At 37.9% G+C, this 13,369-nt stretch overlaps 1 protein-coding gene across 1 annotated transcript; it reads right to left on the bottom strand.

The window, feature by feature from the left end:
- LOC104783699 lies at nucleotides 8,479-13,003 on the bottom strand. Its single transcript, XM_019244080.1, has 8 exons — nucleotides 12,943-13,003; nucleotides 12,778-12,815; nucleotides 12,219-12,535; nucleotides 10,190-10,201; nucleotides 9,594-9,645; nucleotides 9,390-9,502; nucleotides 9,077-9,303; nucleotides 8,479-8,990 (listed from the first exon to the last, which is right to left on the bottom strand). The coding sequence occupies exons 1-8, from the start codon at nucleotides 13,001-13,003 to the stop codon at nucleotides 8,479-8,481; spliced, it is 1,332 nt and encodes a 443-aa protein (XP_019099625.1).

Below are 13,369 nucleotides of genomic sequence, written 5' to 3'. Positions count from 1 at the left end.
CATGCTATTAAATGAAAACACGAGTGTTTAATAAATATGTGGAAACGTTCAATACTATTGCAAAAGATAGGAGGCTAGATGAGTCTCATAGAAACCCTATGGCTGGAGTTATTAAATTATTTTGGTTGAGGTTTGGTGAGTATTTATTGAAGAATTGCCACTGACCAACTTCCTACCCACTTTTAACATAAATGGAGGGTTCCGCATAAAACTACTATAAATTCATATTTGAGGAGACACTATCACAACCACAAAAATGGGAGAAATCATGTGGAGAGGGATAATGCGGCAGTTTTTAGATCATCAATCACAGATGACTAAAAACGGCATGTTCAGGAAGCAGTTCGAGAGAGCTTTGGCCGACGAAATACCGGAAGCACACTACCTAGAAGGATTACGTCTAGCTTGCTGGGAAAAATATTTGACTTTAGTGAAAAACACATGTTTAAGGCGGTGAACAGAGTCCCTGAGGCCGTTTTCGTCATGGCGATGTTGGCTGCGTGTGGTGGGGAGACAGACGTAGGTGAGTTCTTCACGGACCAATTGATGGGCATGCCCTGGCCCACTGTTCTGGGGATGGGAGACACAGTATTTGGAACACTGGAAAGAATGCAGGTAACGCGTGGAACCGCTTACGCATGAACCTGGAACTGTGCGGTCCCAGATTGTTCTGAATTCCACAATATCTACGACCCCTGTGAGGAATGCTACATTTTCTGGTGCACGAAAGAGTTTTGCTGTCGCTGCTAACTCTTTATGTTTTAAATCCTATGCATGTTTCAAAACGAAAACAGCCTATGTATGCACTACTTTCAATTTACAACACCTATCAATTTCAATAAGAATGCGTGCACTACTTTCAATTTTAATAAGAATGCGTATAACTTCTAGAATTACCAAAGAAGACGTCGAGTACTACAAAGAACATTTAATAAAAACATGTGTTTGCGATATGAACATAGTAACAAAATAAAATAACATTGTCTTTAAATAAAAAACATGGTCGCAGTAGTACTGCCAAGCTTATCGCAGATCGAGGAATAAAGTTTCCTCCAGAACGGGAAATTACTTCTCTAACAAATATGATTTTAAAGGCCATTCAAATAGAACTAAAAAAGGCGGTACATGAAGAAATATAATCAGATATAAAATGAACAATCCTACTAAACCATGAAGCATCCAATTTACAACAAATAACATAGGTAACATACCAGCCAAGCTACATCAAAAATAATTCATACCGGTGGATTTTCATGAAGGAACACTTTGGTTGGAGGCAAAGTGTCAGCCATGGATGCTTTGGTAGCCTTGGATTCATCAGGAAGTTTGTAGTCTTCGTAGCCTTTGTTTGGAAGGAAAGTGTCAGCCTTGGATTCATCATGAAATTTGTAGCCTTCGTAGCCTTTGTTTGGAGGGAAAGTGTCAGCCGTGGATGCTTTGGTAGCCTTGAATTCATCAGGAAGTTTGTAGTCTTCGTAGCCTTTGTTTGAAAGGGAAGTGTCAGCCTTGGATTCATCATGAAGTTTGTAGCCTTCGTAGCCTTTGTTTGGAGGGAAAGTGTCAGCCTTGGATTCATCATGAAGTCTGTCAACATCAGTAACCATATGTCCAGTTGCTGCTGTAAAACCCTGTTCGTAAAGTAAACATGCGTTCATTGAGTAAGCCACCTACAAACAAATGAAGTGGTACACAGTGGCGGTAACAGCATTTTTCAAAATAACCGTACGAATAGTTTCGTATTTTAACGGAAACGCATGCGATTATAAAAAAACAAATGTTTTAAGCTATTAACACATGTATTTATTAAAAAACACACTAAACCACTACAAAACATATACTCTAGTTGGGGACGGAATAAACAGATATATATTTATGGTAGACATGGAAGCATGAACGGTAAGATAGTTGGGTACTCTTGTTATACAATGCAAAAGAAAACAGAAAAAGCATGAACGGTAAGATAGTCCCCAGTCAATTTAAAACAATGTTTAGAGGTGCGGTACCTTATGATTTCCGTGAATGTTTGCGTGCTGGTTAGCACTGCTACAATTCCCAACGGTTCCTGGGACAGGCATACCGCTTCCCACAGTTGCGAAAACTATTGGGATAGTCTCGACCGGGTAAGAAGATGTGTGAGGCACTCGTACTAGATCAGAAGCCGCATCTACCTTGCCTGGTTTGTCTTCTTTATGACCAACATGCCCGGATGAAATTTTTTGGATAGCCAATGTTATCATATCCGATATCCTAACCTCTGAATCTGCTATGGCTGTCATGACACGTTTTTCAGAACGTTTAACCTTTGTTTCAACATATTGTTTCAGACCCTCCGATACGTGATCAATGGCCTTGCGCTTCCCTTTGGATCCTGTTTGGGGCTCATTTGGTATTCCTCTTTCTACACCTTCGCAGTCTGTTGCGTCTGTGCTACAAATGTCACTAATGTCGGTCTTATCTACCCTGTGGTCATCACTGTTCTTACCACACACAAACATTGAATCCGTAAAATTGCAGTTGTCGTTGATCATATCCATTAGTCTGTCAACCCCTTCGTCTGGCTTGTCTTCAATGACATGACCCAATTGGGGTCTTATCAGAGAGTCAACTGTACACTACACAAGGAGAAAAAAACATGTCATATGGCAATCAAAGTTATCTTAAGCTGCAGTCATATCTAATTGCAAATCGGTTACGTTACTCTAACATCATATAAATATGAAGGCAAAATAAGTGCCATGGCACGTGCACCCTGTGTTTTTATAGGAAATCTGATGTTTTACAAATGTTTGCAAACTAAAAAAATATATCATTTTCATCGTAAAACATGTAATATAAGAAAATTAAGTGGGATACTACGAAATTCGTAAACAGATTATGCCATTGAGTGGAAGACCTAATCTGATTGAATAACTAAAGGCATAGTAAAGGCCAAGATATCGAGATCTTACCATCGACTTTCCAAACAACATCCAACTTTAATGTCCAAAGGCGCTCAATGAATTTTGGTTCTTCCATATCGAAATCACTGTCATCATTAGGACCCAGAACAGCAATTCCTTAATTTGCGGAACGGCTTGAAGATGTACCAGTTGAAGCGCTAAAGGGAATCTTTGGACGGTTGTCGATTTCTTCTTCAAGTTTTGGGGCCCCCTAGCCTTTATAGAACGCATTGTAAGTTTAAAAGCCTCTGTCCCCCATGGATACTTCAGAAAATCTTCCAGATTGTCAGACATGTCAACATGCAATGGCACGATTTTGCTTTTTGCAGATGTAGGGCAAAGGACCCCGTCCAGCAGAGCAAGTACGGCGTAACGGATCCGATTATCTCTCTCAGGGACGAGATGCCGCTTTAGTCTACTTACGAGCCAGTCGGCCGATACGTCAGCCCTGTCGAAGTACTTGTACCAATATTTGCCGACAACTGTTTTCCGTTTACCCTTCTTCTCTTTGTCTGTAGGAAGCTTATCGCATCTTAAACCGGTGACCGCTGCAAATTCAGCTATTGAGAAACGAATCGGGAACCCACCGTAGATAACCCATATTTCGTAGTCTTTCTTTACCACGAGTTGTCGCATCAATAGAAAATGAATGAGTTTTCCAGAGTAGGCGGCACTCTCCGGAACCACAAAAAGTTGCCCAAACTGGGAGGATTTAATGATCTCGAGTTCAGATGGGACCAAGACAGCGGCGATATCGTCTATGATAGAGAGGTCGTTGTACGAGTGGACCCTTTCGCCGGTGGGTTCGGATCCTTTAGCAACCATTCATGATGGCAAACCCAGATTTGCCATCTAAATATATAAAATACGAATAGAAAATCAATTAACCAAGAAATATAGAAGATTTAAATGGATTCACCAGTTAATACGTGGACAAATCTCTATATAGTCGGCTATTGCTGTGAGAAATATTGTCGTGAACGGCCGCCGAGAGAATGGAGTCAAGTGAAATTGTAGGGTTGGAGAGAAAGCTAAGTAATAAATATCTAATTTCTTTATTATTTGATGCTGAGAAACCCTAATAAGGACTGCTAGACTTTTGGGTTTCAGAAAAATTAGAGAATACTTTATGGGAAAACTATTAGAATAATAAATGAGAAACGTATGAGAGTAGAAAACGTGCAAAATTCAAATTAGATAATCATTGAGTTTCGATCAGATGGGGCCCTTATGTTTGTAGGAGACGGAAGGAGATGAATGTAATTTTAAGTTGCATAGGGGACAGTCGTACATGGATCATAGTTATTTTATGAAGAATTCATAAAGTGTAGTCATCTAGTATATATACTCTAGTTTTAAACCGGTCCAACCGTAGCAAAAAGATTATAAAGGCGAGTTAGACATGATTGGGTACATCCCTACATGTAAGTGATGTTAATATGGGTACATGACTACATGTACAGGATTGGGTTACCGTATATGTCTTCGAATAATCGAATGTAACTTTTGGCTGAAGAGAAATTGTACTGAAATGGGTCACAACTTAGCCAAATTTAATTGTAATGTTTGTAACTTATATTCTGAGTATGGAAATCTATACCTACATGGCTTGGGATAACACTTACTACTCAGTGTATTGTTGGATTATTTTTATTTTAAAAAAGTGGTGTTAACAAAATTATTAAATAACAATTTAGTTGTTATAACGAATTAATGAAAATTTAAACTTGTATTAAATTCCTATCGAATATAATTCATCCAGTATTATTATAAAATTTTAATAAATTTTAATATTCATAATATTTTTATTAAGTTTAAAAATATCAATAATACTAAAGTTAACATGTTTGATATAATTAAACAATCTAACTGAATTGAATTTGATACAAATTTTAAAATTTAAATGCTTATTTAGTTAAACTTTCTTTTTACAATAGATTTTTTTAGCCATAGATATGTAGAGAGTAGTCACGATGGAGAGTTTCTTATCATTTTGTGGTGCATTTACACCTCCACATACCAGTGTCAAAATAGCCACAAAGATTTTGGCATTGCTCAAAAAATGGAGATTATAATACAATTACAGTGGATAATGCTTCATCAAATGACAACATGCAAGTAATATAAGGAATTTTCAAAAGGTAGCTTAGAAAATTTGTTGGTGTGCAATGGAGAGTTCTTTTATGTTAGATGTGCAACACATATCTTGAATTTGATTGTGTAAAAAGGATTAGAGGTGATTGATGGTGCTTTAGAGAAAATCCGATACAGCACCAAAGATCAAACATTTCCTTTGGAAAATACTGTCAAAGTCTCTAGCAAGTGGTGAGAATCTACGACTAAGACAGATTAGTACTCATTCTACATGTCGAAGATGTTGTCACGCAGAGGAATCCACACAACACATTTTGTTTGAATGTCCATATGCGCAAATGGTCTAGCGAGCTTCAGGTTTACCTCTGAATATTATTCTTATGCCAACAAATTCTCTAGAGGATAAGATGGAGGCTATTCTATCTGGTTTTATCGCACAAAGTGATAATCTCCTACATCAACTGGCTATTCGAATCCTTTGGAGATTATGGACGAGTCGAAACTATCTAGTCTTTCAGCAGAGGAGTTATTCATGGCTTTCAACACTGGTTAAAGCAAGGCAGGATGCTGAGGAATGGATACAAGTACAAGAGTATATTCAAAGTTTGAGCTGTGAGATAGTTCCTCCAGGTCCTATAAATAGGACTGCAACAACTACCACGAGATGGCAGCAACCTCCGATAGGTTGGATAAAATTCAATTATGATGGCTATTACAATACGGTTACAAGACAATCAAAGGCAGGATGGATATTGGGGAATGAAAGAGGAGTATTCATTGATGCAGGACAAGCTACTGGAATTATGACTACATCTCCTTTAGATAGTGAACTACAAGCTTTCCTCATCGCAATGCAACATAGTTGGTGTAAAGGTTTCCGGAAAGTAATTTTTGAAGGAGATTGCAAAAGCATTTCAGAGATTCTCAATGGCAAAACTCTTAACTTCGGGTGCTACAACTGGATAAAGGAAATCAACTATTGGAAAACCAGATTTGAAGAAGTTGACTTCACTTGGACACCAAGACAAAACAACCGACCAGCTGATTTATTAGCAAAAAAAAACTTTACCAGATAATAATAGTTCTTATAATGTCTATTCATGTATTCCTACTTTTCTTGTGCATGATCTAAGATATAATAATTACTAAGTTTTCGTAATAAAGAAGTCGTTAAAAAAAAACATTTCTTCATCTTGGAGTGATAGATACAAGTTATCAAACATGCACGGTTTTTTCATGCGCTAGAAGATCAAAGAAAATCTAATGGATAAATGTAATATATGTTGAGATGAATGTTAATGACTAACTTAAGGATGCGACAATACATGAATATTGCACGAATAATACATATATGGTTTCAAAATACATACAATGCAAGCACACTAACATTTTCAAAAATATAAAACTATATTTATGTCATATTTACCTGTCGGCTTCTTCTACTACTCAATTTCTTCTAATCAAGAACAACAACAAATTTTGAACGCGTCGCTCTTGAATAAAAAATTAGGATTATAGCTCCCAGTATAAATAACTTCCAAAGATTAGATAATAACAGCAAATAACTTACAAAAGGCAGCTGTTTTTTCTTAAGTAATAAAGTCATGGTTTTTGCCTGGTCCAACACTATCAGTCCAGGTAACATTGATAAGCTTAACAAGTCGGGGATGACTGCTAAGCTTTTAATGCCCTCCCCCGCCCCCCGTGATAAAAAAAGGAAGAAAGAGAATGCGGATAAGAAAGAGTTCCCAAATATAGCCTTGGGTAGAGCCATGCATTTGTGGGCATTGGATTGTAATCCATCAGCAATGATCCTCATATCCTCTGACATACGTCTTTCTTCATTTGTCTCTAGTATTTCAGCTAGGCAATTTGAAATCATCTTGGGTCACAACCCTGAACTTCTAGAGGAGTTAACTAAACACATTGCCAGACGTTTTCTCTGATCTGGTCTGGTTAAGAGTGAATTAATTAGGTGAGTGTTCCTTTTGAGCAGATCAGTCGCATCATCCTCATGATACGAGACAAAATGCCTGGCAGCATCTTGCGTTAACATTGGAGGAGGGTCGGGGTTGTGTTGGAGGTGCTCTTAGTAGTATTTTTGTTTCCATGAAAAATATTTTGTATATAGTTAAATGACTAAAATAATTAGCCAACATGTACTAATGCTCATAAACAAATTAAGAAAATTGATGATAGAGTTAACAATTGGCTTTGGCTGAGTAAAACAAGACTCAAGAAAAGCGTTCTTACATTGAGAAAACAACTTCATGAAAATTAGGCACAAATCTTGAACTATTTACATCGGTTATGTTCTTTTGAGTATCTCGCAATACTTTTCAACGACCATTATTTACACTGGTATGATTATTGACTTTTCCTCTGTTTTGATCACTGATTTTCCTTTTTTTTTGTTCACTATAACTTTTGTAGATATATGATGCCGCTGGTATCACTGAAAAAACTAACTTCTAAGAGCACATGCTTTATTTTTATTTATTGTCACAATATTATTAGTCGTTAGATTGTCAAAAATTATTATAATCGGTTTTGTTTTTTTTGTCGATGCCCACTGGAATGTATTGAGCGAAATTCAAAACTAATCCAAATCAGAACTAAGCACAACTACACATTAAAACTAAAACAAAAATAACTTACAATACATAATTTAAAATATCTTAATGTACAATCTTTGTATCTTAAAAACTATTATTTGAAAAATTAAAATTCTTCTCTAAATTATTTGACTCAGTTCTACTTCTATCCATTCTTAAGAAGCTAAACTTTTTATAATAAAATATTTTATAGTGGAACATCATAATTACTAAACAACTATGTTCGGTAAATCAACATGGATCTCAACGTTATTTAGAGAAGATGGAGATCAAGGTGGCAAATCTTGAAAGATCAAGTAGAAAGAACGAAGACGAAAGTTTTTAGTAATTGTACCGTTTATATATTGAACATAAAGGAGCGCAAAAAAAAAAAAAAAAATTGAACATAAAGGAATGTACACGTCAGCATTATTATATCCACATCAGCTTTTATTTATGAAAGAAGAAAAAGAATAACAAATTAAGGTGAGAGAGTCTCGCCTAAATTACTTCGTTATAGGGTCAGTGTGGGATTGTGTACTAGTGGAGACTTTACATACGTGATAAAGAGTGCCAAGTGTATCTTGATTGAGGAACACACAATATCCAGTTGGATCCCTAGAAATTGTTCGTATGTGAATCTCAGAGTTGAAGTAACAGCACTTGGTGCAATTGGTTGGTCGATCCAAGAGTAAGATCTGAGTTGGCACCAAAATCGATGATATACAGAACCAGCTAACAGTCCAGAGAAAAAAACAGAGTTCTTGACTTATTTACAACAAGACTCAAGAGAAAAGCTAACTTTTAAGATTCTATACAGAACCATCACTGATCCAAATATCAACATAACCCTAACTATTGTTATCGTTGGAATCATCTTTTTTGCCCATATCAGGAAGCACTGACCAGTTCTGGTAATCTTTGATCTGAAAGGTTTCATCAAGACGTGTGTGTACCCTGCGCTGTCTCTCCTCTTCTTGAAGCAATGTCCTTGCTAGATACGTTCCAACCGGAGGATACGTTGGGATTACGTTCATGTGTTGAGGCATCATCAAGTTAGTTTGTGTCGGAGGTAGTCCATATACTTGACTCCCAAGTATCCCCCTCGTGTTTTGCACTGCTTCACTCTCGTATTGGGTCAACGGGTTACTCTGCGGTGAACCGTTGTAATGACTTTGCCTGTTATAATGCCCGTTTCTGAACTGAGAAGACACCGGTGGTCGGATAGCTTGCGTCCCAAACAACTCATTTCCAGTGTAAACCCAACTATTGGCTTGACCATATGAGTTTTGACTTCCATTGTTAGCCCAGTACCGAGGTGCCACGTTAGAGTTTCCTTCTCCCACTCCCACGCGACCAATTCCTATCAAAGTTATAGTTTTTTTTCTTTCTTTTAATCCTGACTCAGACAATAAAATGATCATTTGCCTAAGGTACAAGGTACTTTACCTTGAGGAGGGTGATGTATAAGGTCACTGTTGACATTAAAGCGACGTGACTGGCTTAGGACGTAGCTAGATGAGTTGGTGTTATTGTTGATTCCATAGTCAATGTCGAAGAAAACAGCTTCTTGTACCGGGAAATAGACTTCATGGAGTTTGGCCCAGAAGCTATCGGACAAAAGCTTCTCCAAGTTCTTTTGCAGCACTCCGGCATCAAAATAAAGTGTATGTATCCTGTCATATATAAAATTGTAAGACTATGAATCACTTTCATCGTTACAAAAAGCAAAATAAAATGATGATTCGATGAAGTAGGAAACCTGAAACAAGAAGCAGCCTGATCTTCAGTGAAATCTTGATCCATTTGTTTCCATTGTGTGTGTTTTCCTGCCTGTGGATTAGTCTCTATGAAGAATTTTGGACGTTTCTTTAACTGCACATAAACAAAACATCTCAAAGATCATTAGTCACACTCATAAATTGTAGAAGCATATAAAATATAAGTATATAAGTATGATTAGTACCTCGATTTTGAGGATTCCAGTTTCATCACGTGAATTAACTGATACAATAAAACTCACGATCAAACAACCAAACCAATTCAATGTTCATAAAACACAGAATCGATCATGTTAACTCTCAAGATGAGAGCTAAGCTCAAAGAAACTTTTTAGAGATTTTTAATTTTTTTACAAATTTCAGATTCTTTTCATGATCCCACAAATGAACTCGCCTGCTTCTTTATACTTCAGTTTCGTCACTCTCAACAACACAAACGAAGACCACGTCATTTGCTCCTTTTCCTCCAATCAAATCTTCTTAAACCACCACGTCAGCTTCACTCTCCTTTTCCTATATCAAATCTCCCCTCTTTGTAGAACCTTGACCTCAAGGTTCATGTAAACTTCCTTGTACAACACATAGAATAACTCTCATGATGCCACCTCCACAATCTTAAGAATCCATTTGATTGAAACCATTATAGCAGCTCTGCTTGGAATATGACTTCTTAAAGTCTCTTGTGATTCAAATCTGATTCCAGGGTCAAAGGTTTGGCTCTGTGTAACCACAAGCATTCGTTCTACTTTGAAAATTTCCATTTGAACCAGTTGATCCACACGCTGATACAACACTGCAACTATCTTAGCCGTACTTCCAAGCTTGTAAGCAACCAATACCCTGCTGCATAAGATCTTCCTCCACTTGTCACTTCGTTCCCAGAATTTATATCGCCATTTGTGCTTGATTTGGAACCTCTCAGCACCGGCCAGAAACTGTAGTATTAGAAATGCATCATAGTCCTTATGCCTTCCCAACTTATCCACAATGTTCACAAACTGCTCAAACTCATTTTGTAGGAAATAATGCACACCACTCTCGGTGGAAAGGATACACCAATCATGTATGGGCGGTAGCCATCTTCTCCAATCTCCTCTGTACACGAGCTGCTCGTTTTCTTTAGGGACATTAGGAGCCTCTTTTCTCACAATCTCTTACCCAGTCCATGATGTGAAACACCCTGCAATTAAATCAAAAGAACTCAGAAACAGTCCCTTCTTGCGTGATGCTTTGTACTTGAACCACCACCGCTTGGAAAACGTTTTCTTTTTGTTTCGCATCACTTCTTGAATGAACACGCTGGTTTGCAACAACTGCTCCTTCACCATGATAATCTGATCATACACAGGTTCTCCATGACGATGAACAAGCCTCATGTTAATGCCAAGATCTGAGACATAAAAAACTTGATTGTATTCTTGCTTGATGTCCTCTTTCTCAGATCTGACTTTAAACCTCCAACACTTAAAACCATTGTCCCTCTTCATCTTCTGCTGTACCACTAGAGAACATTGATCAGATAAGTGAGATGCTCCAGGCTTAGCCGCCCCACATATTGGTTGTCCACAGCAGTCAGCTCTTTCCAAGAGATGACATGTGATCTTTCTTCTTGCATAACAAATATCCTCTGGAGCTAAAACACCCTTTGTAACCGCAGTCCTTCTTATGATGCAGCTTTTAAACACCTCTCCAATGTGATCATGTAGCTTTCCCTCATGAGACTCATATTCAACCAATTGTTGAATCGTTTGTGCTACTTCTTTTTTTGGAGAAACAACCATGTTGTTCTGCTCCTTATTGAGTTTAAAGCAACATTTGAAACCTTGTGGAGCTTCATGAACTTCTCCAACAACAAATAGGCTCAGAAATTTTCTGACATCAATTCCACCAAGCAACTTCCTCTTCCTTTTTGTTGGTAGCCTATCAATCTTATGGGCACACAAACTTGAGAAGGAGAACACCTTATTGTATAATCTCCACAGTTTCTCATTCTCTTTTTTATATTTAAACCTCCACGACTTCAAGCCTTTTCTCTTTTTCTTCACTTTTTCAGTCTTTCTTTAACCTGAGACCTTTTACCAAACAGTTGGCGTGCAACCTGATTGTTTGTGACACTTGTTGATTTCTGAAGCAACACATCCCTTGTTTTGGCATATGAAGCTTGTAATATCGTTTCTTGATGATTAAACAAGTCAGCACAACCAACAACAGATTGGGAATCCTCACAAACAACCGTTGATGCATTGTGAAATTGAAGGCTAGGTTCCAATGTAGAAATCGATACCTGAAATGTTGGAATTAGTTCTTCCTCCGAGATCACTACTAGAGACATGTGTTCAATCGATTTTGTCTCCAGCTCAGAATCAATATCCACAATCGAAACAGTGTCGTGAAGCAACTCTTGTTGTGGAGTCACTTGAACCTCTGGGAACTGTGAGGCAATATCAGAATCTGAGAACGATTCTTTCTCAACATCAACCTCAATGTTCACCAATTCTTCACTATCCCCTTCGCCGTTGTGTAATCGAAGCATTTTGAGCATCGCAACAAAATACATCTCCTTCTCTGCATGTTGTTTCTCGAGTTTATCGTAAAGCCTGTCTAAGCGCAACACCAACGTCTTTTCACGATCCATAGCTTCGTTCACCTTCGTCTCAGCTCGCGTTTCCTCCATAGATTCCGAGGATGACATAGCTCTGATACCTTTGATACAATAAAACTCACGATCAAACAACCAAACCAATTCAATGTTCATAAAACACAGAATCGATCATGTTAACTCTCAAGATGAGAGCTAAGCTCAAAGAAACTTTTTAGAGATTTTTAGTTTTTTTACTAATTTCAGATTCTTTTCATGATCCCATATAAGTTTCTTCTTTGCAAAATAGAGTTTCGCCACAATACCGTCAGGGTTTGTTGCACGGTAGAACCACTGGCCAATTGTGATCTGGGAGATTGGGAAATTCATAGCTTTGAGTCTCTCTGCAGGAACCTTCGGAGGAAGAATTGATGATATATTTGAGCTCTCTGACTGTTGAGGAGGACATTTGTTGTTTCCGTTGAGGTAATTCTCAATCAAGTTGATAAGTTCCGGAGTTTTCGTCAGAGGCAAGTTTACACGAGGACCCTGAAAAATTAGGTTTATACAACAAAGTAAGAAAAAGCATCTGAGAAATAACAATCAGAGAGATCCTAAGTTGAAGAAGATGACGAAGAAAGAAACCTTTTCTTTTATGTGAACGAATCTTAAATTAGATCTATAACCAAATATAAATGTATATATCTAACAACCCAAAAACGGAAAAATGGAAAGGCCCCAATTCAAAGTCAACTTCCGATTGTGGAAGCAAGAGGGGGTTCTGATCCAACTTTCAAAAACCCTCTACCACCGGTTCCTTGTCCCAAACCTGCTCCGACAGAAAACAAAGCAAACCGTGGTCCAACTGATGTTGGTGGTCCCTCTCTTAGGAAGGACAACCCTCCCCCATTAACCAAGCTTATCCCTCAAACCATTTCAAAGGACTATAGTTGAACCTGGACGAAGGTAAGCTTTGTGTTGATCTAGCTGCATCCTTATTCTCTCATCCATCGCCATATGTGGATAAAGAAGGAGGGCAAAGCGTTGATTCCGATCAAGACTCTATTTCTGGGGACGATGACAATCCAAATGAAGAATCTGATAGATTCCTCAAGGTAATGTCAAAGCGTCTACAGAAGAAAAAGGATTCAACAGTAAGGGTTAGAGGCCCTTTCAACCTCTAATCCAATATCCTGTCCATGGATATTTTTTTTCGTAATGTAAGAGGTCTCAATGACCCTGTAAAGCGTAGAAGTCTTCGGAAATGGCTAAAAGTACATAAGCCTCTTTTTGGTGGAATAGTCAAAACTCATGTGAATCCTGGAAAGGCGCAAGATATACTATCTAGTGTGGCTCCAGGTTGGTTGTCGACTGCAAACTACG

The sequence above is a fragment of the Camelina sativa genome, chromosome 4 (assembly GCF_000633955.1).
Source record: "Camelina sativa cultivar DH55 chromosome 4, Cs, whole genome shotgun sequence".
In the NCBI taxonomy this organism is placed as follows: Eukaryota; Viridiplantae; Streptophyta; class Magnoliopsida; order Brassicales; family Brassicaceae; genus Camelina; species Camelina sativa.
The sequence above is the reverse complement of the archived record's forward strand: the minus strand, read 5'-3'. Positions and strand labels throughout refer to the sequence as shown.

Excerpts from the sequence above, each read along its gene's own strand:
- LOC104783699 (XM_019244080.1), bottom strand. The coding sequence starts at position 13,003 with ATGGCGATGGATGAGAGAATAAGGATGCAGCTAGATCAACACAAAGCT. Across the intron at positions 12,816-12,942 it reads CAAAGCTTACCTTCGTCCAG|GTTTGGGACAAGGAACCGGT; the intron begins GTTCAACTATAG and ends CTGTCGGAGCAG. Across the intron at positions 9,304-9,389 it reads CAGGCTGCTTCTTGTTTCAG|GATACATACACTTTATTTTG; the intron begins GTTTCCTACTTC and ends TATATATGACAG.